General features: G+C 41.3%; 1 protein-coding gene across 2 annotated transcripts in view; it reads right to left on the reverse strand.

The window, feature by feature from the left end:
- Positions 1-3,450: 3,450 nt before the first annotated feature.
- The window catches only part of PAIP2B (poly(A) binding protein interacting protein 2B), a 38,193-nt gene continuing 18,815 nt past the window's right edge, over positions 3,451-22,828 (reverse strand). For both annotated transcript variants that reach the window (XM_025354508.1, XM_025354507.1), the window contains exons 2-4: positions 16,034-16,182; positions 6,039-6,215; positions 3,451-4,707 (exon numbers count right to left, since the gene is read on the reverse strand). In XM_025354508.1, coding sequence (XP_025210293.1) covers positions 4,651-4,707; positions 6,039-6,215; positions 16,034-16,171 — 372 coding nt within the window. In that variant the 5' untranslated portion in view covers positions 16,172-16,182 and the 3' untranslated portion in view covers positions 3,451-4,650. The remainder of the gene's footprint in view (positions 4,708-6,038; positions 6,216-16,033; positions 16,183-22,828) is intronic.

Genomic DNA, 22,828 nt, shown 5'->3' on the forward strand with positions numbered 1-22,828 from the left:
GGACTGGGGAGAAAGCTCAGCAAATGTCACAAAGGAGACTCCTAGTAACAAAATCTGAGGGAGCTTTTTCCTTTAAAATAAAGATGGTGCATCTGTCCCTTTACAGATTTCTCTCCTGTCCCCTGGGACTGGGGAAGGTGAATCTCCTGCCTGACACCCTGTCGAGAATAGTGTATCCAGCTGTTCTATTCCCATGATGCCTCTAAAAACCAGACTGACTGGGAACAGCAGTAGGGGTTTGGCCAGTGAGGGCAGGTGGCCAAGTGGTATGCAGGAAACTCTCATGTTTCCCTGGGTTGGCTTCCTGCTCCCCTTTCCCTGTCATGAATAGCAGTTTCAGTATGAGAAGATTAAAACAAAGGAAAAAAAAACACAAAAACCAAAAAACAAAAAACTGTTTTCAAATTGTAACTAACCAAGTCTGTGGAGGAAATTCACAAGGCAGCAGAGCAGCGTCTGCAGAAGGTGCTCTGCCTACCGGGAGAACTAATGATCCCTGTGAGCAATGCGGGCTGCAGTGAGTCACACGGGGAAATGTGGGCAGAGGCAGAAGGACATCAAGGCCCCCACTACACTCCAAATCGGAGTCAATCCTCCTCTTCTCCCCACCTGCTTCCCAAACTAATGACGTCCGTGTTATCCCAGAGGACAGCGGCTAGGGACACCCAGTCCTTCCCAATATGTGCACATCTCCAAATCTTGGTCAAATCTGTCAGATTTCTAACAGTCCCAATACCTCAATATCACCTAAACTGAGAAAGATTATTAGCCCGTGATGGTGGGATCCTTATTGAAGAAGGCCTGCCCCCTCCTCACAGTAGGGCAGGCTCCTGGGTTCCCGATGGTTCAGGAGCCTGGGCTGTCATTTTTCTACCTGGGGTTTGCAGCCGCCCTAATACAAGAAGATTTATTCATGCTGTTTACTTTGGCGGCCTCTTCACACAACTTTCCTCTCTAACACGTGTTAACTGTCACAGTATTCACCTCACCTCCTTACTTCCCAGCTTCTCCAAAATCAGTGTAATAGTAATCAACAATTTGGAAAATGCTGCTTAGTATTTTAAGCCATGGTTAGCTTTATAACCTTAATTAAAGAGAGTGCAGGCTCGGGTGGCTCACCACACCCAGCCTATAATCCCCAGCACTTTGGGAGGCTGAGGTGGGAGAATCACTTGAGCACAAAAATTTAAGAACAGCTTGGGAAATAGAGCAAGATCCAGTCTCTACAAAAAATAAAAATAATAAAAATAATTAGCTGGCCGTGATGGTGCGTGCCTATTGTCCCAGCTACTCAGGAGGCTGAGATGTGAGGATTGCTTGAGCCCAGGAATTTGAGGCTGCAGTGAGCTATGGTCATATCACTGCACTCCAGCCTGGGTGACAGAGTGAGACTATGCTTTAAAAAAAAAAAAAAGGGACCCCAGCTGCTGTGATTTTGGAAACTAAAGGTGCTACAAAGGTCAAGCCTTTTCCTTAGGATGGTTTCCGGTTTCACCCTTATGTGATTCCCAAAAGTCAACTATTATTGCCAGAAACTGGCCCAAAGACCCAGGGCTGCATTTGCCCAGGCCTAGGCTGTATCCTTGAATTTTCTGCTGCAGTTCAAAGGTGGAGAAACTGAAAAGGCATTCATTTCGCTTTTTTTCCCTTGAAAATAGAGAGATAAATTATTTTCATCTTGGAATTTTAGAGTTGAATAAATAATCCCAATAATTACAGATCAATCACTAATAAACTAACACTGGGACCAGCCAGATTGGTAACTGTTAAAAATACATGTTCTACTTCTTTTTTTTTTTTTGAGACGGAGTCTTGCTCTGTCACCCAGGCTAGAGTGCAGTGGCGCAATCTTAGCTCACTGCAACCTCCACCCACTGGGTTCAAGCAATTCTCCTGCCTCAGCCTCCTGAGTAGCTGGGATTATAGGTGCCTGCCACTGCACCCGGGTAATTTTTGTATTTTTAGTACAGATGGGGTTTCACCATGTTGGCCAGGTTGGTCATGAACTCCTGACCTCATGATCCACCCGCCTCGGCCTCCCAAAGTGCTGGGATTGTAGGTGTGAGCCACTAAGCCCAGCCTACATGTTCTATTTCTATACAAATTCTCAAACTTCTAGTTGCCAATTAAAAAAAAAAGTTTAAACAGAGTAGTGGCTTAAATTCAACATCACCCCTTACAAATACAAGCGTCACCATTCAAGGGTAAAGGGTTCCAGCCTGGCTTGCTGGTTCTACTCCTGTGAGAAAAGTCAAAGACAGCCAGAGGCTCCCAGCCTTTCCCCAGTGAAGGTCCAACAAGATGCATTTTCTGCTAAGAAGGTAGCAAACTCTAACTAGCAGAGCCTATGTCGTGAGTGACAATTGTGCCCCCACCTTCCAACATAAAATAGATGGCAAAAAGAGTTGGACTACAAGAGGAACCACTGGAAGCAGAGTCCTATGCATTTTAAAAAGAATCACTTTGCTAGCTGCTTCCTATACCTGGAGTCAGCACATTCAGTGTCTGAAGAAGACTAGAAATGCCAGCCCTCAGTGTCCATGCTAAACTGGCAGGAAGTTTTCATAGTCCTGACCAAATATGCCTTGTGAAACCAGGCTGAAGACTGACATCCAAAACAGACCAGCACAGCAGAAGGAAAGACGAGCTCCTTTCTCTCTGCAATCCCAACACATTTCTAACCACCTTCAGAATTCTAAGCTTGGACAGGCTCATGGAGGATGAAGGAGGAAAAGCAGTCCCAGAAGGGAGAGATTTCCTCTATGCACTTGCAATGTCCTTTCCTTTTTAGAGGGAACAACCCAGCTGAAAGCTGAAGCTTGAATAAAGAAGTTTCTTTATTCATATTCCTCCCTGAAAAAGAGTTAACAGTTTCATTTTCTCAACACAGAGGCTTTGGGAATTAATGTGTCTGTCTGGTAATGCAAGTTCTCTAAGCTACTCTCCTATGACATGTGACCTAACAAGGAATGCAATTTTTCAAGTGATATAATCCTACAGACTTAAATAGGAAAAAATGTGTATTTTAAATCTGGCATTAGCTTGTCACTGTTCAAAGAGTCAACGAGAGCTCAAAAGGAGAATTTCTTCAGCTTTCCATACCCTAGTCCTTTCCTTCCAACCTCTGTCCCACATCCACATACTGAATTTATGCCAACTTTATTTCAAGTTACGTATCTTTTCCCTATTAGGCCTATCACACAGCATAGTAGCAATCAGAGAGAAGCCACTATTATCTTTAGGGCTCTTCAAGTCCTCATCCCTGGGAGAATGGCCTGGATGGTCTCTTATACATCACACTGCCATCTACATCTCTATATACAAAGGCAGCTCCTAGCACCCAGTTTAGTTCTTTAGGGGTAGCAACAAAAGACCCCAACAAGTTAAAGGCAGGAAAGACAAAGAAACATATCCTAAGAGGTCAATCTAGGAAACCTGCAAAGCTGGGTATGTGGGAACAGTAAAATGTTTTAATAGCTGAAAAGATCCCAGAGGGTCAGGTACACAGTCACATGGGTCAAGCAGGACTCACTTTCCTAGGCTGGTTTTGAGTTCCTTTCCAAAATTTGGTAATGTGGGAAGAAATATCCAAACTGTGAACTGAGCTTCTTACTAGTGTCCTGAAAAATATATCCTTTAAAACGTGCATAAACTTGTCTGAGGGAATTGAGACACCAGGAAGACCAAGTGTTGAGGCTGGAAAAAAAAAGGCTGTCCAAATAAAATTTAGACACAGCAGATTCAAGGATGATTTCTGCAGGCTCATGCTAATTGTCAGCACACCAGGCCTCCCCTATGCCTTTGGCAGCAATATCTTTTCTTAAAAACAGAGTAGGATAGGGTGGAAAGGAGGCCGGGGAATAGACTTCATGAAAGATGAGGTGGCAGATCAACAACAGTGCTCTTCTACTTATAAATGGTGAGTCTGATGGTGATGGTGAACACAGGCTTATGAACAGGACAACAGTAACTAAATGACTCAAGTGACAACCACCATCACAGCCCCACCTTCTGATTTACAACTTTCAACAATCATCAAAGTTACTGTAAACTAAGTACTCTAAGTCTGCGTTTTCTTGAATGGGGTTCAGGACAAACAGGCAAGGGCTCGGCAGGGCATTGGTTATCCCAGTTCACTGCAGGAGACCCCAGCGATGGGGGAGCTGAGCCTCAAATTCTGGTTTGCACCACCTGCTCTTTCTGCTTGTCCCTTTTCCCATCCAATTCAATAGATTCCACAAAAAGTTCTCCAGGGTCTCACTGTCCTTGGTAAGTATACAGCAGGGTGAGAGGGGCATTTCCTAAATTTCCAGTTTATCTTGGTCAGCTTATTCTGTTTAAACACACACCGCAGAACACTCCTGATGAAGCGGGGGAAATGCAATTTCCTTAACTCGAAAGAGCTATTCAAAAAAACAAAACAGGAAACTGCTCCAAACAAAAATCAGCAGAACAAAACAGAAATACTCAGAGGCTTGTAGAATAAGACTGAGCATATTAGTTACTCAGAGTCACAGTATCATGAGACCACCACTCCCCTTCCCGCTGTGCGTCCCTCGCCCGCCCCATCCCCATCTTCAGCTCCACTATTTTGTGCATTACTATCCCCAGATGTGGGGACAGACAAGTCCTCCTCAAAGCTTTGTCGGCTCAGTACTTCTCTCCTGGAATAAACTCCTTGGCATCTGGGTTCAGGTTACTTTTGCTCTGAAATAAGAACCAAGAGATAATAAATCCTAAGGCAAGCTGCATTTTAAAACTTCCCCAGTCCATCATTATCAGTACCTTCCCCTTAGCTTTAGGGAGAGAAAGAAAGAAAATTCATTGTAACTCAGGCTGTTATTGCTCGGTTGTTCTCAATTGCTCCTGACATAGCCCTGAGCAAGCGCATCTTCTTCCTTCTTTAGACTCTTGTTTCCTTCCTGATGCTTTCCAAAATCTCCTCAGAGGCCTGTAAGTTCAACTCCAAGAAGAATTTTTCAATTGATTGAGTACAATTAATTGAGAAAAGTTAACAATTAATTTTTCACTTGGTGAAAACCTGGGTACTTGATCAGACCAGGTTGGATACCACAACCTCTATTTTTCTTCATCTTTCTGTACTCTCTTTGGTTCTCTACTCTCTTGTGAATACGCAACACCTTAGCAAACCACAGGGAAAGATTGTTCAGAATATGAGTTGTGTGAAAACTATATTGCTCATGGACTTTTTTTTTTTGAGACAGTCTTGCTCTGTCACCCAGGCTGGAGTGCAGTGGTGCAATCTTGGCTCACTGCAACCTCCGCCTCCCAGGTTCAAGCAATTCTCCTGCCTCAGCCTTCCAAGCTGGGACTACAGGCATGCGCCACCATGCCTGGCTAATTTTTGTATTTTTTTAGTAGAGATGGGTTTCGCCATGTTGGCCAGGCTGGTCTCGAACTCTAGACCTCAGGTGATCCACCCGCCTCAGCCTCCCAAAGTGCTGGGATTACAGGCATGAGCCACTGTGCCCAGTCTGCTCACAGACTTCTGACACTACATAAATATGAAAGGCAGGAAATTCATTTATCTGTTTTTCTAATTCTAAGTGGAGAAAATGACCTCTCAGGAGTACATTTCTTCCAAAATGAGCAGTTAATTTTTATAACAGAATCATTTAGAAGTATATTAAATACAGATTTGAGGGATAGTAAAAGAGAAGAATGGCAGCAAATGATAACTTGAGAAGAAACTTCTTGTGTTCAAATTGTTATCCTTAATCCCAGTTCTGCTTTGAAGATCCCATTAGAAAGTAAAGGTTGGTGGCATCCAATCTTGGCAAGCAAAAAGAAAATAAAACTGGTGATGCTGGCAACAGTACTGTTTCATAGTGCTTTATGAGGAGGAATGCATCTTCAATGCACCCCTTATTAATAATGCCCATAAAACGGGCAAAGAAACAATAGCTCACAGGGCTCCAGAGACTTGTTGAGGGTTGTAGGGCCAGAAAGAAAGTCTGTCATTCCAAATCCTATATTCTTTTCACTACATAACATGAGGAACTACATATGGCTCTTACCAAAATATCTTCAGAATCATGACCTTCACTGACTGACAGTCCATTTAACTGCTGTTGCAACTGTCCCATGGCCTGAGGCAGGTCTCGTGATGGAATAAACCAGTCTTGGTCTTCTTCATCCAGCATCTCTTGGAAGCAGCGGTCCAAGAAGTCTTGCTCCTGCAGTTCCTCCTCCACCTAGCAAGCAAAGGGGAGTAGCTCAGACTTACTGTCACAGAGGGACTTACCCCTTCTTCCAGTTTTTCCTTCACCTCTTTCCTTCAGAAGTTATTACTCTGCAGTTAAGAATGATCTTGAGCTGGGTGTGGTGGCTCACAACTGTAATCCCAGCAATTTGTGAGGCTGAGGCAGGAGGACTGCTTGAGGCCAGGAGTTTGAGACCAGCCTGAGCAACATAGCATGACCCTGTCCCTACAAAAAAAATTTAAAAATTAGCCAGGCGTAGTGGTGTGTGCCTGTAGTCTCAGCTACCTGGGAGGCTGAGGGTGGAGGATCACTTGAATCCAGGAGGTCAAGGTTTCATTGAGCCAAGACTGTGCTACTGCACTTCATCCTGGGCAACGGAATGAGACCTCAATTCTTTTTTTTTTTTTTTTTTTTTTTTGAGGCGGAGTCTCGCTCTGTCACCCAGGCTGGAGTGCAGTGGCCGGATCTCAGCTCACTGCAAGCTCCGCCTCCCGGGTTCACGCCATTCTCCGGCCTCAGCCTCCCGAGTAGCTGGGACTACAGGCGCCCGCCACCTCGCCCGGCTAGTTTTTTTTTTGTATTTCTTAATAGAGACGGGGTTTCACCGTGTTAGCCAGGATGGTCTCGATCTCCTGACCTCGTGATCCGCCCGTCTCGGCCTCCCAAAGTGCTGGGATTACAGGCTTGAGCCACCGCGCCCGGCCGCGAGACCTCAATTCTTAAAAAAAAAAAAAAAGAAAAAGAAAAAGAAAAGATTTTATGATCTTACCTGAGGTCTAAGGGATCTAAGGATTCAATGTGTCTAATGACTAGCTACAGATAACATAATTTTTATTTTTTCTCAACCAATTCTATCAATAATAAGACTAAGAAAATAGTTATTCACAATAACAGAAATTCAAGGTCTCCGCAGATGTTCTACGATCTCTAATAGGTGATACAGATATCACGGAAAATCATTTTAGAGCCTAAAATTCTTTTTTTCAGTCTTCTTACAAAGTAACCCTTCTTAAATTTCCCATTTTTCAAGAAGTATGAAAAAGATACAGCAAGTATATAACTAGTTCATGACCTGGCTAGCGGAGATAAAATCAAAACCAATACTCTCAGCTTTTGGCCATTTTTTGGGTAAGGAAACCCTCAAGGGAGAAAAATACTTTCAGAACATTAGGAAGACATAAAGAACACTTTTTGGCATACCACTAGAAAATTATATAATCAATGTAGTATTCTTTCAAATGATGAAATATATGAATATTTAAACAACTCTGCATTTCTTCAACATTGCCCTAAACTAAAGCAATATATATCTAGGATATTTTATACTTCTTTGCAGACATTGTTAACTCTTAGTAAAGAGTGTGGTTCGCTCTGCCGATTTCAGTGTCTTTGATAGGCCTCTTGCTTCACGTTTGGCATCCCTTTCCTGCAGGCTGCCTGGTGACAGATTCACAGCTCACTAGCACCACCACCAGAAGTGAAGTCAGGCAAAAAATAATTACCCAAATTAGAATATACAGTTACCTAATGAATTCAGAGGAAAAGTTACTGGTAGTGAGACTTAAGAATAGTATTTGAACATTACAGTTAGCCACACATGAAAATTAGACAGTTATGAAGTACTTAATAAAATATTCTCATGCCACAAGAAGTAACATGACCACTTAAGAGCTGCCCTGACTGTACAAGAGCTTTACAGCATGCTCGCTCTTATTAAATTTACCCCTGTTCACCAGCACAACCAATGAAAATGGTTGCTGGGCACAGAGGTGTAACAGAAACATGCTATGTGCAATTCACACAGATCCCAATAGAGCCACATTAGGTGGAAACTGCTGTCTGTCCCCTTTAAACTTGTTTCCTTCTTCCCAGAGCACCAGGCTGTTCAGTTAAAATCACATTTGTCACCTTACATGCTGTGTATGGTCAAGTGACTATTCATCACAAAATGTTCCCACAAGGGACGTGGACACTTTGGCATCCCTTGGTTGAAAGGAGACCCCTTGCCGTGGCCTTTGGCTCTCTCCCTTTCCCAGCTGCTGGACTTCACAGTGTTCCCTCAGCCACTCAGCTGATATATGCCCTGGGGGTGGCAGAGCAATACCATGGAAGGGAACAAGTGGGCACCAAATCACTTGTCTATCCAGAATGCTTACCTTGGGCTGTTAACCTCACAGAGACATAAAACAATGCATTACTGCTGAATCTTTGTTGAAGCAGTCTAGCCAACCCCCACCTCATGTACTTCTCTATTTCAGACTCACATCCTGCCAGTCCCCGAGATCCCATTTGAGGCATGCCATGCTGACCTGTCTGCATACAGCTGCTGTTTCCCACAAATCCATACCCAATAACACAGGGCATTAGACCAAAACAACTTCCTTTCATAAAATAAATTTCTTCACCTTTTCCCATAACACAATTTTTCCATGAAAACATTGCAAAAGGAGAGCAGAAACAAGATTTTTAGGAACTGGACTTAACCATGTCTAATTAATGAAAAATATTATATATGGGCACATGTTTTATTGCATTTTGCTGTACTTTGCTTCACAGATACTGCATTTTTACAAATTGAAGGTTTGTGGCAACCTTGCATCAAGCAAGCCTATTGGTGCCTTTTTATCAACAGTATGTGCTCAATGTCTGTGTTACATTTTGGTAATTCTCTCAATATTTCAAACTTTTTCATTATTATTATATCTGTTATAGTGCTCTGTAAGCAGTAATCTCTGATGTTACAATTTTTTAAATTTTAGGTTTGAAGTACATGTGAAGGTTACATAAACACATGTCACAGGGGTTTGTTGTACATATTATCATATCACCAGGTATTAAGCTCAGCACCCAATAGTTATCTATTCTGCTCCTCTCTCTCCTCCCACCCTCCTCCCTCAAGTAGACCCCAGTGTCTGTTGTTCCTTGTGTTCATAAATTCTTATCAGTTAGCTCCCACTTATAAGTGAGAACATGTGGTATTTGGTTTCTTGTTCCTGTGTTAGTTTGCTAAGGATGATAGCCTGGCAACTCCATCCATGTTCCTGCAAAGGACATAATCTCATTATTTTTTATGGCTGCATAATATTCCATGGTGTATAAGTACCATATTTTTTTTTATCCAGTCTGTCACTGTTGGATGGGCATTTACTTGATTCCATGTCTTTGCTATTGTGAACAGTGCTACAACGAACATTTGTGTACATGTGTCTTTTTGATAGAATGCTTTATATTCCTCTGGGTCTACACCCAGTAATGGGATTGCTGGGTTGAATGGTAGTTTTACTTTTAGCTCTTTGAGGAATTGCCATACTGCTTTCTACAACGGCTCAATTTACACTCCTACCAACGTTGTATAAGCCTTCCCTTTTCTCCACAACCTCACCAGCATGTGTTTTTTTTCTTTTTTTTCTTTTTTACTTTTTAGTAATAGCCACTCTGACTGGTGTGAAATGGTATCTCATGGTGGTTTTGACTCGCATTTCTCTAATGATCAGTGATATTGAGCTTTTTTTCATATGCTTGTTGGTCGTATGTATGCCTTCCTTTTGAGAGGTGTCTGTTCATGTCCTTTGCCCACTTTTTAATGGGTTTGTTTTTCTCTTGTAAATTTAAGTTCCTTGTAGACGCTGGACATCAGACCTTTGTCATATGCATAGTATGCAAATATTTCCTCCCAGTCTGTAGGTTGTCTGTTTACCCTGTTGATAGTTTCTTTTGCTGTACAGAAGCTCTTAAGTTATTTAGATCTCATTTGTCAATTTTGGCTTTTGTTGCAATTGCTTTTGGTGTCTTTGTCATTAAATCTTTGCTCATTCCTATGTCCAAGATGGTATTGCCTAGGTTGTCTTCCATGGTTTTTATAGTTTTGGGTTTTAGCCAGGCGCGGTGGCTCAGGCCTGTAATCCCAGCACTTTGGGAGGCCAAGGCAGGCAGATCATGAGGTCAGGAGATTGAGACCATCCTGGCTAACATGGTGAAACCCCGCCTCTACTAAAAAATACAAAAAATTAGCCAGGCGTGGTGGTGAGCGCCTGCAGTCCCAGCTACTCTGGAGGCTGAGGCAGGAGAATGGCGTGAACCTGGGAGGTGGAGCCTGCAGTGAGCACTCTAGCCTGGGCTACAGAGCGAGACTCTGTCTCAAAAAAAAAAAAAAAGTTTTGGGTTTTACATTTGTCTTTAATCCCTCTTGAGTTTATGTTTGTATATTGTGTAAGGAAGAGGTCCACAGGAGTTCTCTGTATTTCCTGAATTTGACCGTTGGCCTCTCTAACATGGTTGGGGAAGTTTTCATGGATGGTATCCTTGTATTAGTCTGTTTTCACGCTGCTGATAAACACATACTCAAGACTGGGCAATTTAAAAGAGAAGGAGGTTTACTGAACTTATAGTTCCATGCGGCTGGGGAGGCCTCACAATTATGGCAGAAGGTAAAAGGCAAGGAGGAACAAGCCACATCTTAGATAGATGGCAGCAGGAAAAGAGAGAGAGCTTGTGCAGGGAAACTCCCATTTTTTAAAACCATCAAATCTCGTGAGACCAATTCACTACCATGAGAACAGCAAAGAAAGACTCACCCTCATAATTCAGTCATCTGCCATCAGGTCCCTCCCACAACACATGGGAATTATGGGAGCTACAAGACGAGATTTGGGTGGGGATACAGAGCCAAACCGTATCAATCCTAAAATATATCTTTCAAGTTATTTACTTTGTTCCCCTCCCTTTCAGAGATGCCAATGATACATAGATTTGTCCTCTTTACATAATCTCATACTTCTTGGAGGTTTTTGTTCATTCCTTTTTATTCTTCTTTATTTTTGACTGTCTTATTTAAATTTTTTGAAATGGAGTTTTTCGCTTGTTGCCCAGGCTGGAGTGCTGTGATATGATCTCAGCTCACTGCAACCTCCGCTTCCCAGGTTCAAGAGATTCTCCTGCCTCAGCCTCCTGAGTAAGCTAGGATTACAGGTGCTTGCCACCACGCCCAGCTAATTTTTGTATTTTTAGTACAGATGGCGTTTCATCATGTTGGCCAGGCTGGTCTCTAACTCCTGACCTCAGGTGATCCCCGCCTCAGCCTCCCAAAGTCCTGGGATTACAGGTGTGAGCCACCATGCCTGGCCTGTCTTATTTTAGAGAACCAGTCTTCAAGTTCTGATATTCTTTCCTCAGCTTGGTTTATTCTGCTGTTAATACTTGTGATTGCATTATGAAATCATTGTGTTATTCAGCTCTGTCAGGCCTGTTAGGTTCTTTTTTATACTGGCTATTTTGTCTTTCAGCTCCTGTATCACTTTACTATGATTCTTATTTTCCTTGGACTGGGTTTTGCCATCCTCCTGAATCTTGATTATCTTTGTTCCTATTCATATTCTGAACACTGTGGAAATGACAACAAAGGATTTAGAATATTACATAATCAGCTTAGTTGATAAAGCAGTAGCAGGGTTTGAGAGAACTGTTTTTTCCCTTCAATTTCCATTTTATCCAGTACTGATATTGCTTTGTGTTTGAAATTTCCTGATATTTTCTGTCTTCATTATTTTATGTTTTCCTTTTCTGAAGCATTTTAATTCAGATGTTTCTCTTTTAGGTTCTTTACATGTGAACCTGTTTCCCTTATTGTGGAAGTAATCCATTTTCTTTGCATATGAGTTGGGAAATCAGAACTAAGAAAACCAAATTGGAAGGAAAAAAAAGCCCCCCTAATCTCGACACTCACACATAATGAATATTGTTGACATTTTAGAATATATCTACCCTGATTTTTACTTAATAGACACCCCATGGGGAAATGACAGAAGCTTAGAGTAAAAAAAAAAAAGTCTCCTAGTTAGAAATGACCCACAAGATTTTAAAATTCACTAAGCATTTTCCATCTTTTTCTGTAGCCTGAATAGCCAGTGAGAGTGTATCTTGCAAGTTGCATGTAATTAGATTTCTCCCTTTTTTCCCCCTTAATCCAACTGCATCTTTTTTTTTTTTTTTGAGATGGAGTCTCACTCTGTCGCCCAGGTTGGAGTGCAGTGGTGTGAGCTCAGCTCACCGCAAGCTCTGCCTCCTGGGTTCACACCATTCTCCTGCCTCAGCCTCCCAAGTAGCTGAGACTACAGGCGCCTGCCACCTATCTTCTCTCTTAGAAATTCTAGCCAGAAGGCTGGGTGCGGTGGCTCACACCTGTAATCCTAGCACTTTGGGAGGCTGAGGCAGGCGGACCACGAGGTCAGGAGATCGAGACTATCCTGGCTAACACGGTGAAACCCGTCTCTACTCAAAATACAAAAAAATTAGCTAGGCGTGTTGGGTGTTGGTGGGCGCCTGTAGTCCCAGCTACTCGGGAGGCTGAGGCAGGAGAATGGCGTGAACCCGGAAGGCAGAGCTTGCAGTGAGCTGAGATCGCACCACTGCACTTCAGCCTGGGCGAGAGTGAGACTCCCTCTCAAAAAAAAAAAAAAAAAAAAGGAATTCTAGCCAGGCACTGTGACACATGCCTGTAGTCACAGCCAATCAAGAGGCTGTACTGAGAGGACCACTTGTGCCTAGGGGTTCAAGTCCAGCCTGGGCAACATAGCAAGACCCCATTTCTTAAAAAATTCTGTATGTGTGTGGGTGTTGGGGTATATAAGCCATTCACAATTATAACTAGTATGTTAGGTCTTACTTCTTCTTTCCCGAGTTACTTTAAAATAAAAGTCCCACTACTTTTCTTGAGACTTAATCCTTTCCCCCCACCAAAACTACATTTCAATCCACTTCCATTAGCCTCACAGTCAGTGAAAATCTTTTAAAAAAGACCAATGAATGTCACTCCTGGTTTGGAGGGTTGTAAGTTGTTTTCATCTTATTCTATGTTTTGTTAGATATTTTATTAGAAAGTCAGAAGACATTATATCAGGGTTGCTAGCTAGAAACCAGTTTCTACTCCTTAAGATCCAACTCAAGGTACATGGTATGCAAAACCACTTCTGAATTACCATGTAAACTATGCTAGTAATGGAATGGGGGTTGGCAGTGGTAAAAACTGTACAGCACACCATAGTGTAACAGAGTAATGTACAGGTGTTCAGAAAGAACATCAATTATATCCCAGATTCCTAAACCCTCCTGCTCCCAAATGAAGGATAAAGAAGGCTTCTCTGAAATATTTATTTATTTATTTATTTTTTTTTTTTGAGACGGAGTCTCGCTCTGTCGCCCAGGCTGGAGTGCAGTGGCCGGATCTCAACTCACTGCAAGCTCCGCCTCCCAGGTTTACGCCATTCTCCTGTCTCAGCCTCCCGAGTAGCTGGGACTACAGGCGCCCGCCACCACGCCTGGCTAGTTTTCTGTATTTTTTAGTAGAGACGGGGTTTCACCGTGTTAGCCAGGATGGTCTCGATCTCCTGACCTCGTGATCCGCCCGTCTCGGCCTCCCAAAGTGCTGGGATTACAGGCTTGAGCCACCGCGCCCGGCCTGAAATATTTAATCCTATGACCTGAAATCATATAATAGTTTCAAAATTATGTTGCCAGGCCAGGCGCAGTGGCTTACGCCTGTAATCCTAGCACTTTGGGAGGCTGAGGCAGGCAGATCACTTGAGGCCAGGAGTTTAAGACCAGCCTGGCCAACATGGCGAAACCCCATCTCTACTAAAAATGCAAAAATTTTCCAGGGATGGTGACACATGCCTGTAGTCCCAGCTACTCAGAAGGCAAAGGCATGACAATGGTTTGAGTCTGGACTGTGGAGGTTGCAGTGAGCAGAGATTGAGCCACTGCACTCCAGCCTGGGTGACAGAGTGAGACTCCGTCTCCACAAACAAACAAACAAACAAACAGACAAAACCCAAAATTACGTTGCCAAGCTAGTATTCCTGTAAAACATTAGGGTTGGGGGAATTTGAGCAAACAATTGTTTATTTGCTCAGCCCTTCTTAGGGCTTGGTATTTACTGCAATATTGGAAGCTGCCATGCATATATCTGTCATTGCTTACCTGGATCTCCAGAAAAAAAAGTTGTAATTTTTAAAGCTTCTCAACTGTCTTTCCTCAATCTCTTTGTGCGGGGTGTGTGTGTGTGTGTGTGTCTGTGTGTGTGTGAATGTGTATGTGTGTCTCTGCAAGCCCCTAGCTTTCCAGCACTTTTCCTTGTACCCTGTCTCTGAGTTTGCTAAACTCCTGAATGTAGGAGCGCACAGCTGACCCACAGCTCAGACATCTGGCTTCTAATAGTCCTGGTGCAATACTGATCACTGGGATTAAGAGCATGTCAGTGAGTGTTAAAGCTAGTTAAAACTGTTTTATGGTTTTCAACAACATATGTTTCATTCAGAGGCTGGATAAAGGCAGAGTGAAATCATTAAGTCAACAAAAATGCCAAACACGACTGTTCTAAAGTCCCATGGAAAACATACTTACCTTCAGTGAGAGTTCTTAATCTTTTTTTTTTTTTTTTTGAGACAGAGTCTTGCTCTGTAGCCCAGGCTGGAGTGCAGTGGTGTGATTGGCTCACTGCGACTTCCACCTACTAGTTTATTTATTATTATTTTTTTTTTGAGACGGAGTCTCGCTCTGTCACCCAGGCTGGACTGCAGTGGCCGGATCTCAGCTCACTGCAAGCTCCGCCTCCCGGGTTCACGCCATTCTCCGGCCTCAGCCTCCCGGGTAGCTGGGACTACAGGCGCCCGCCACCTCGCCCGGCTAGTTTTTTGTATTTCTTAATAGAGACGGGGTTTCACCGTGTTAGCCAGGATGGTCTCGATCTCCTGACCTCGTGATCCGCCCGTCTCGGCCTCCCAAAGTGCTGGGATTACAGGCTTGAGCCACCGCGCCCGGCCCACCTACTAGTTTAAACAATTCTCGTGTCTCAGCCTCCCAAGTAGCTGGGATTATAGAAGGATGCCACCATGCCCAGCTAATTTTTGTATTTTTGGTAGAGACGAGGTTTTACCATTTTGGTCAGGCAGGTCTTGAACTCCTGACTTCAAGTGATCTGCCCACCTTGGCCTCCCAAAGTGCTGGGATTACAGGCGTGAGCCACCATACCTGGCCTTAAACTTCTTTTATGTCTTCATTTATTTCCAAAATGAAATGCAGAGTATCACATTTCCTATAAGCAAGTGAAAGCAATGAACTACGAAGTATATAGAAAAACAACCTCACTACCATTCTGTTTTTTAGTGCTCTACTGTTCAAGCAATTAATTTCACATTGATCACTATAGAGAGTTATAGAACCACTATGCTTCCTATGATTAAAGGTAGAATCAGGGCAGGATAAAGGACCTCAGCTACCATGGTTTGGTACAAGGGTTTTATGTCAGTCCTCTAAGATTGAGAAGAGTCTTGTCTGATTTAAATTATGGGAATATTCTAGAATGGTCTACAGTTGCTGAGAGAAATGTCATAAACAAATCTAGCCAGAACAAGGCTGAGGGCAGGGACCCTCTGCAGTAGTTACCGTGTGACGTGAACTACACTTAGAAGGCATATTATGGTGTGGAGTATATGCAAATCTATTTGGTTATACATGGGCTCTCACGTGAGGATTTTCAGATATCAACTAATTAGTCTGACATTTGTTTTCTCTTTTAATCAACATGGTAAGAAAACTACAAATATCTTCCTCCAAGGTGCCATCACTCTGGTCTCTTACCAGATGAAGATGTTTCCTGGTCATTCCAGATGAGGCCCCCCAGACCTCCGCAATGAATTTTTAAGTTATCCTAAAGCTAACTGTATCCATTTCTTTTGTAACAAACTGGCAGTAAAATATTATAGCTATTGAGTTACATGTATCATCAACCTTCCACTTTTCCACTCTTTCTTTACCTGTCTGTTGAAATCCTCTTCATTCTCCATCCACATGTACTCTGCAAATGGGTTTTCCTTTTCATCGTGCCCACTTAACCCCTGGTCCTCTTTGGATTTTACACTGGGTGATGTATTTGCCATATTGGATCCATTCATTATGATAGAACCTAAAGAGGAGCAAAAGAAAAGATAAAATGAATATAAGGATAAAGGAAATGTAGATCTAAAACATGCAGATTCTGTCAGAAGCTTCTGAAATTCTAAGTCAAAGATTTTAACTATAAACAGAAACAATCTGTAACGCTTATAAAACCATCCATATTCTACAGTTAACAACTAGACAGATGTACAATTATTTAAAAGTTAAAAGAAAAGATGTCTATTAACACCTAGGCTCACTTAGTCTTTCTAGGCAAGTGGGACAGGGGTGGGAGGGGTGGGAATCTTCCCATGCCAAATTTCTGTAGGTCCTGGAACCTAGTGAAGATCATTACAGCTTCCTTAACATCTAAACAGATAGAGAAAATACATTCTTAATGAACATCGTAAGTACCTACTCCTTATTCTAATTTTCAAGCTGTTTTTCTTTAAAATGTATTAAAAAATATGTTTATCATATTGATAAGCAAAATGGAAAAAACAAGTCACCTGTTGTCCAGCCATCCAGAGTTAAGAACAATTAACAATGTGGTACATATAACCTTCCTGAATTCCCATATGTTTGTGTAGATACAAACATACACACATATTTCCCAAGTATCCATTCTCAATAGTAATAGGATCATGTGCTACAACATGCCCCATTATTTGCTTTTTCTCATTCCTATGTTATTTAATAATATAGCCATACCATCTTTTGGGGGTGTTTCCAATGTTTCTGTTTATAAAGGTTCTGCTTTATCAAGGTCTTTTCTAATTATTTATTTAGGATATCTCCTAGAAATCGAGCTGTTACATTGGAGAGTTATGTTCTCTTTTTTAAGGCTCTTGGCATTGCCACACTACCATAAGAATTTAAATTCCCACCAGTAGTGTGGAAGTGCCCGTTTCCCAACGGAAGCGGGTATTAATCATTAGTTTTATTTTCTAAACCATTGCCAATCTCATAAGATAAAACTTGCATTTTTTTTACATTTCTTTAATTTTTACTGAGGCTGATTATCTTAAGATATGTTTACTGGCCATTTATATTTCTTATTCTGTAATTTTACTGCTAAAGTACTTTGCCCATTTTTCTACTGGGGTATATATCTTTTCCTTATCTTTTGTAAAAACATGTATTATATTTGTTATAATTTTTATTTTTTATAATTTAAATGAAAGTTTATAACTAAATATGTTATTCATTATATTTAATTTTTTAGTGGCAATTTTTGCTGGCCTTAATTTTTTTCTAGCTCATGTATATGTTTCTGTCTACAGCTTTGTAAAATTGTATGTAAATAAAATGGTTTATTTTGGCTTCTAAACCCATTTTGATGTTTTTGCTGTCATTTAGAATATATCTTTTTCTGTTATTCTTCTAAATCTTAACAATTCCTCAAAAATCATTCCAGTCTTCATTCACTACTTTCCTTCTCTACTTATTCACCACTTCCCTTCTGTACTTAGTATACTACTTAATTGTTGTTTCATATGCATAATTTTTCTCCTTCCAATTAGATTCTCAACTCCTGACAAGCAAGATTGAGTTTAATAGATTTTGTAACTCACCACAATATTAGGAGTTCCATAAATACCTGAGGCTTAATTGTATTTAGGCAACTTTCCTTCTCTAACTCATCTCCCTTCAACCTTGACTCCATCTCTACCCCGACTCCCACCTTCCTTGGGGCTTCTTTAAGTTTTAACAAATTACTTCCCAGTGGTTCTTTCCATCTTGGCAACACTCGTGAATAAGTTATTTTCTGCTTCTGGATACCGTAAAATATTCTTTCTTCATTCTCTTTAAAGTTTTTTTTTTGTTTTTGTTTTTTGTTTGTTTTGTTTTGCAATTTCCTAACCTGTTATGGATATTAGAAATGCAATATACTAAAAAGACAAGGTAAAATTGTGAAGAGTAAAGAATAGCTGGAAAAACAACTCAGTGGTACATAGTTCTAAAATAATTCATTTAAAATAGAATCCATTTATATCACTGTAGGTTTAAACAAAGCTACCAGTAGGAAATATATCTGTTTAACATATTTTAAATAGAAACAAAAGAAATCAATGTCTATTCCAAATACAGATCCATAATAATAATTTCATAAGCTATAGAGGGGAAGAAACCAGTTCTTTATTTTTACCACTTCCATCTGCAGCATAACAATGATAGAAGCAAGGCTGTTCTAAATGCCAGGGCAACAGTATTTGCCCTGTATGTAAGTGGGGTATTCCTAAGCACAGAGACTCTTAAAGGTCCTGAACCTTGCTAGGTAGCAAGATATACTGTACTATTATTTCCAAAGATTTGGCAGTTGTTTGCAACTAGCACATTGACTTCTCACCATCAATATGGAAAATCACTATACAGAATCAGAAATCAGAGTTCAGTTTTTTTAAAAAAAAATCTTCCTGTGCCCAAAAATAAGTCCTGAGTGTATATGATTGTAAGGAAAAAGGGAAAGGGAAGGCAAAGGAAGAAAAAGTAAAAAAACAAAACAAAACAAAAAAAACCCTTCTAATTCAAGAGCAAGGTGGAGCACAGATAGCAAATTCCAGGATGTGCTTATTCATGAGAAAGGGAGAGGGGAATTACCATAAACTCAATGAAAACTGTTACTGAACTTAATGCAAATACTTCACAGAAGTTGAAAACACTGATATGGTATTGTCAATACTAGGCAAGTGATTCTCTTATAATAGATTATACAGTGTTGATTTGTATTTTGTACTATTCAACCTGTGTTTTCCAAACAATTAGAAAGTTTGGTGTTTCCAAACAGCAGCATTCCAACAACTTAATTTTTATACTGTTTAAAAATTAATAAAGCACTTTCATACCCACACTTCAAGGCACATAGTTCCAGAACAACATTGTTTTGTGGGCCTGCTGGGTGTGAGTGAACTGCTGCTTAATGTGCCCTGGCTTTAGTAGCTAGGTGGCAATAGGGAGATTTTTGCTGGAGATTGGTAACTCCTAGGGAAGGCATTTGGATGTTTCCAACTTGGGGAAGACACGAGGGAAGACAGGATCATCACAACTTCCCTGAAGTTCCTGCTCCCAGTTTCATGTAACATTTTCTTTCTGTTTCCAGCTCTTTCCCAGGTCACTGTTCATGCTTGAGCACTGTGTTTCTCTAGCCATTCCATTTCACCATTTCACATTCATTATTTCACTTGATCCTCATCCACATCAAGGATGAAAGTCTAGTGTAGTGAGGACAAAGAAAATATGCCCAAAGCTTCCAGAGATGGGAGGAATGCTTGGTTACATAAATCGGGTTAAGAGGCTGAATGGTTGCCACGTTGTGAGTTACATTACAGAGAGGCTCATGGTACAAGGAAATGAACCACCATGTAAGTGAGCTTAGAAGTGCATTTTCCTCCCAGTCAAGCCTTCAGATGAGATAGCAGCCCCAGATGACAGCTTGATTGCAACTTTGTAAGAGTCTCAAGCACAGGCACTCTGCCAAACTATTCCCAGATTCCTGATGCACAGAAATTATGAAATAATAAATATTTGTTGTTTTAACCTGCTAAGCTCTGGGGTAAGTTGTCACCTAACAATAGCTTATACAGGTAGTCAATAAACACTGGCAATTAACTCTGCCACACAAACCACTATGTTACAACATCTTTTTATCTATCAAGAAGACAAATGTGCAATTTGAAATAGGTCACTGCTTGAGAAGCAGTTCTTTAAGATTTAGACCTCAACAGTAGATAAAGGAGTTTGTGTCTGGTCTGTGACTACACTGCATCTTGAAATCTAAGAACAATTTGAAACTTATTTCCCCTTCACCCCACTTGCCCTCTTATACACATGTCAAACATGCTGAAAATAAGAAATAACAGTTGTCACTTTAGCTGAAAATGGGAAAGCTTGCAATCCTGTTAATAGTCAATACAAGGGTGCTAAGGCCTGCCAAGCATTTGAGTTGGCACTATCATGGTCAAGAGTCAAGACATATTTGTGTCTAAAATATGTGGCTTGAAATAGGGACTTCTGTTCCAAGTCAGAAAGAACTCCAGGACTTTTAATGTATCTAGGATATTTCAAGGATACATGCTTCATCAGTTTAACACTTAAAACACCCACAACTTTCAGATCCAACATGCTCACACCAAAAACTAGCTATTCTTTGAACTTAAATAATATTTTTCAGAAGTTACAAACCTGCAATGTGCCTATGATAACAGTTTGCTAAGATTACTTAGGACTTTTGACTGAATTACCTGGAAAAAGTCTACTGAACAACTGAAGTAAAAACTAGTCCCTCCTATTTTGTTTCCTACAGTTTCATTACTTCCTTCAGTCTGGTTAATACCATTTTAAAAAGTAAATATTGTGGATGACAGCTTTAAATTTTATTTCAAATATTCTGCCACTGGATTCAGGTTTTGCTTTCTCTCAGCTACATCTTAACAACTAAGATCATAAATCTACTCACTCATTAACATCCGAGTGCCTACTGACCCTCAGTGCTGAGGCACTGTGCTTGACTCTTGCTTTGATAGGGTACACAGCCCTTGACCTGGTGATATTTATATTCTCCCAGGACAGAGACAAGAAAATAGTTAAAAATAATTATGATCCATGCTATAAAAGGGACTATTAGAAAACAATAGGGGGCCCAATCTAGTCCAGGAGAGGGGGATGGTTCAGAAAGGTTTCCCTGAGCAAGAAACATTTTCATCAACACCTAAAGAATATAAGTTTACTAGCAATAGAGATGAGACAGAAAAGGATGTACAATGAATCAAAGGCAGGAGGGAACTTTTGGGAACTACAAGAAGGTAGGTATGTATACAGCCGGAGAATGACAAGGAAGAGAGATGAGGTTGGAGAGGCAGGTGGGGCCAGATCAGATCATTCAGGACCTTAAGAGACCACATGAAGGATTTTGGATTTCATCCTACATAATAGAAGCCATTATAAGGAGTTCTCAAATTCCTTATAATGCATTGTAGCATGATTCGACATATTTTGAGATCACTCAGGCTGCCATGTGGAAAATGGATTGGAGAGACAGATTAAATAATGAGAGACTGGTAAGGAAGCTATTGCTCCAATCGAGATGAAAAAAGGGTAGCTGCTTGAACTAAGATGATGGCAGTGAGAAGAAAGGAGGTAGACTCCAAAACTATTTTAGGAGGTTTCTGGTGATGAACTAGATGTGGGGAGTCAGAGTGAGGGAAATATCAAGGATAATTTTGGCACAAGCAACTGGGTGGATGGTAATGTCATTCACTGAGCTAAGGAACTCTGTGGGAAGGGCAAACTTTTCTTGGGTGGTGATAGGGGCGTGGGGGTAAAAAAGGTGATGAGTTCTATTTTGGACATGTTAAATTTGCAATGCTTCTGAAACACTCAAATGGTGACGTTAAGTAGGTTGGCTGTATGCACCAAGAATAGGAGAAGTCTGCCTAAATATAGAAAGTTAGAGTAGTCGTTTATATAAATGGTAACTGAAGTCATAGGAATAGAGGATACTGCCTATGGAGAAAATGCAAAGTGAGATGAGAAGAGGGTCCATGACCCAGCACTGATGTGTGTGAACATTTTAAAAAGTCAGGTAGAAGCCGGGCGCTGTGGCTCACGCCTGTAATCCCAACACGTTGGGAGGCCAAAGGAGGTGTATCACTTGAGGTCAGGAGTTAGAGACCAGTCTGGCCAACATGGTGAAACCCCATCTCTACTAAAAAGACAAAAATTAGCTGAGTGTGGTGGTGCATGTCAGTAATCCCAGCTACTCAGAGGCTGAGGTAGGAGAATCGCTTAGACCTGGGAGATGGAGGTTGTAGTGAGCTGCGATCGCGCCATTGCACTCCAGATTGGGTGACAGAGCGAGACTCTGTTACACACACACACACACAAACACACACACAAAAGTCAAGTAGAGAAGGAAGGCAACATGAAAAGGAAACTGAGAAGAAGCGTTGAGAAGACAATCAGAAGAGTGTGACATCACAGATGTCCATCACAGATGGATTAAATGGTAGCCCCCCAAAATATATATGTCCATGTCCTAATCCATGGAATCTGTGAAGCCTACCTTATTTGGAAAAAAGGGTGTTTGTATATATAATTAAGGACCTTAAGATAAGGAGATCATCCTGAATTATTCAGGTGGGCCCTCAATTCAACGATAGGTATATAAGAGAAAAGCAGAGGGAGATTTAATACACACACAGAAGAGGAGGAGGCAATGTGACCATGGAGGCAGAGACTGGAGTGGTGTGGCCACAAATCAAGGAATGCCCGCAGTCATCAGAATTTGGAAAAGGCAAAGAACAAATTATCCCCTAGAGCCTCCAGAGGGAAAGTGGCCCTCCTGATGCCTTGACTTTGCACTTCTGGCCTCCAGAACTATGAGAGAATAAATGTTTTAAGACACCAGTTTGTGGTAATTTGTTACAGCAGCCACAGGGAATGAATCCAATTCCAGTAAAGTAGGAATACAGAAGGCTGCTGAAAGGTCAAGTAGGAGGAAGACTGAGAAGTGTCCATAGAATTCAGGACCATGGAGTCTCTGATGACCTTAACGAGAGCAGTTTCCATGGAGAAAAATGAGAATGAAAGCCAAATGGAGGTAGGATGAATCGTAGGTGATACCAAGTAGGAGATAACTCAGAGTCCAGCTGCCAAGGGAAGAGGCAGGGATGGAC

The sequence above is a fragment of the Theropithecus gelada genome, chromosome 13, assembly GCF_003255815.1.
Source record: "Theropithecus gelada isolate Dixy chromosome 13, Tgel_1.0, whole genome shotgun sequence".
NCBI lineage: Eukaryota > Metazoa > Chordata > Mammalia > Primates > Cercopithecidae > Theropithecus > Theropithecus gelada.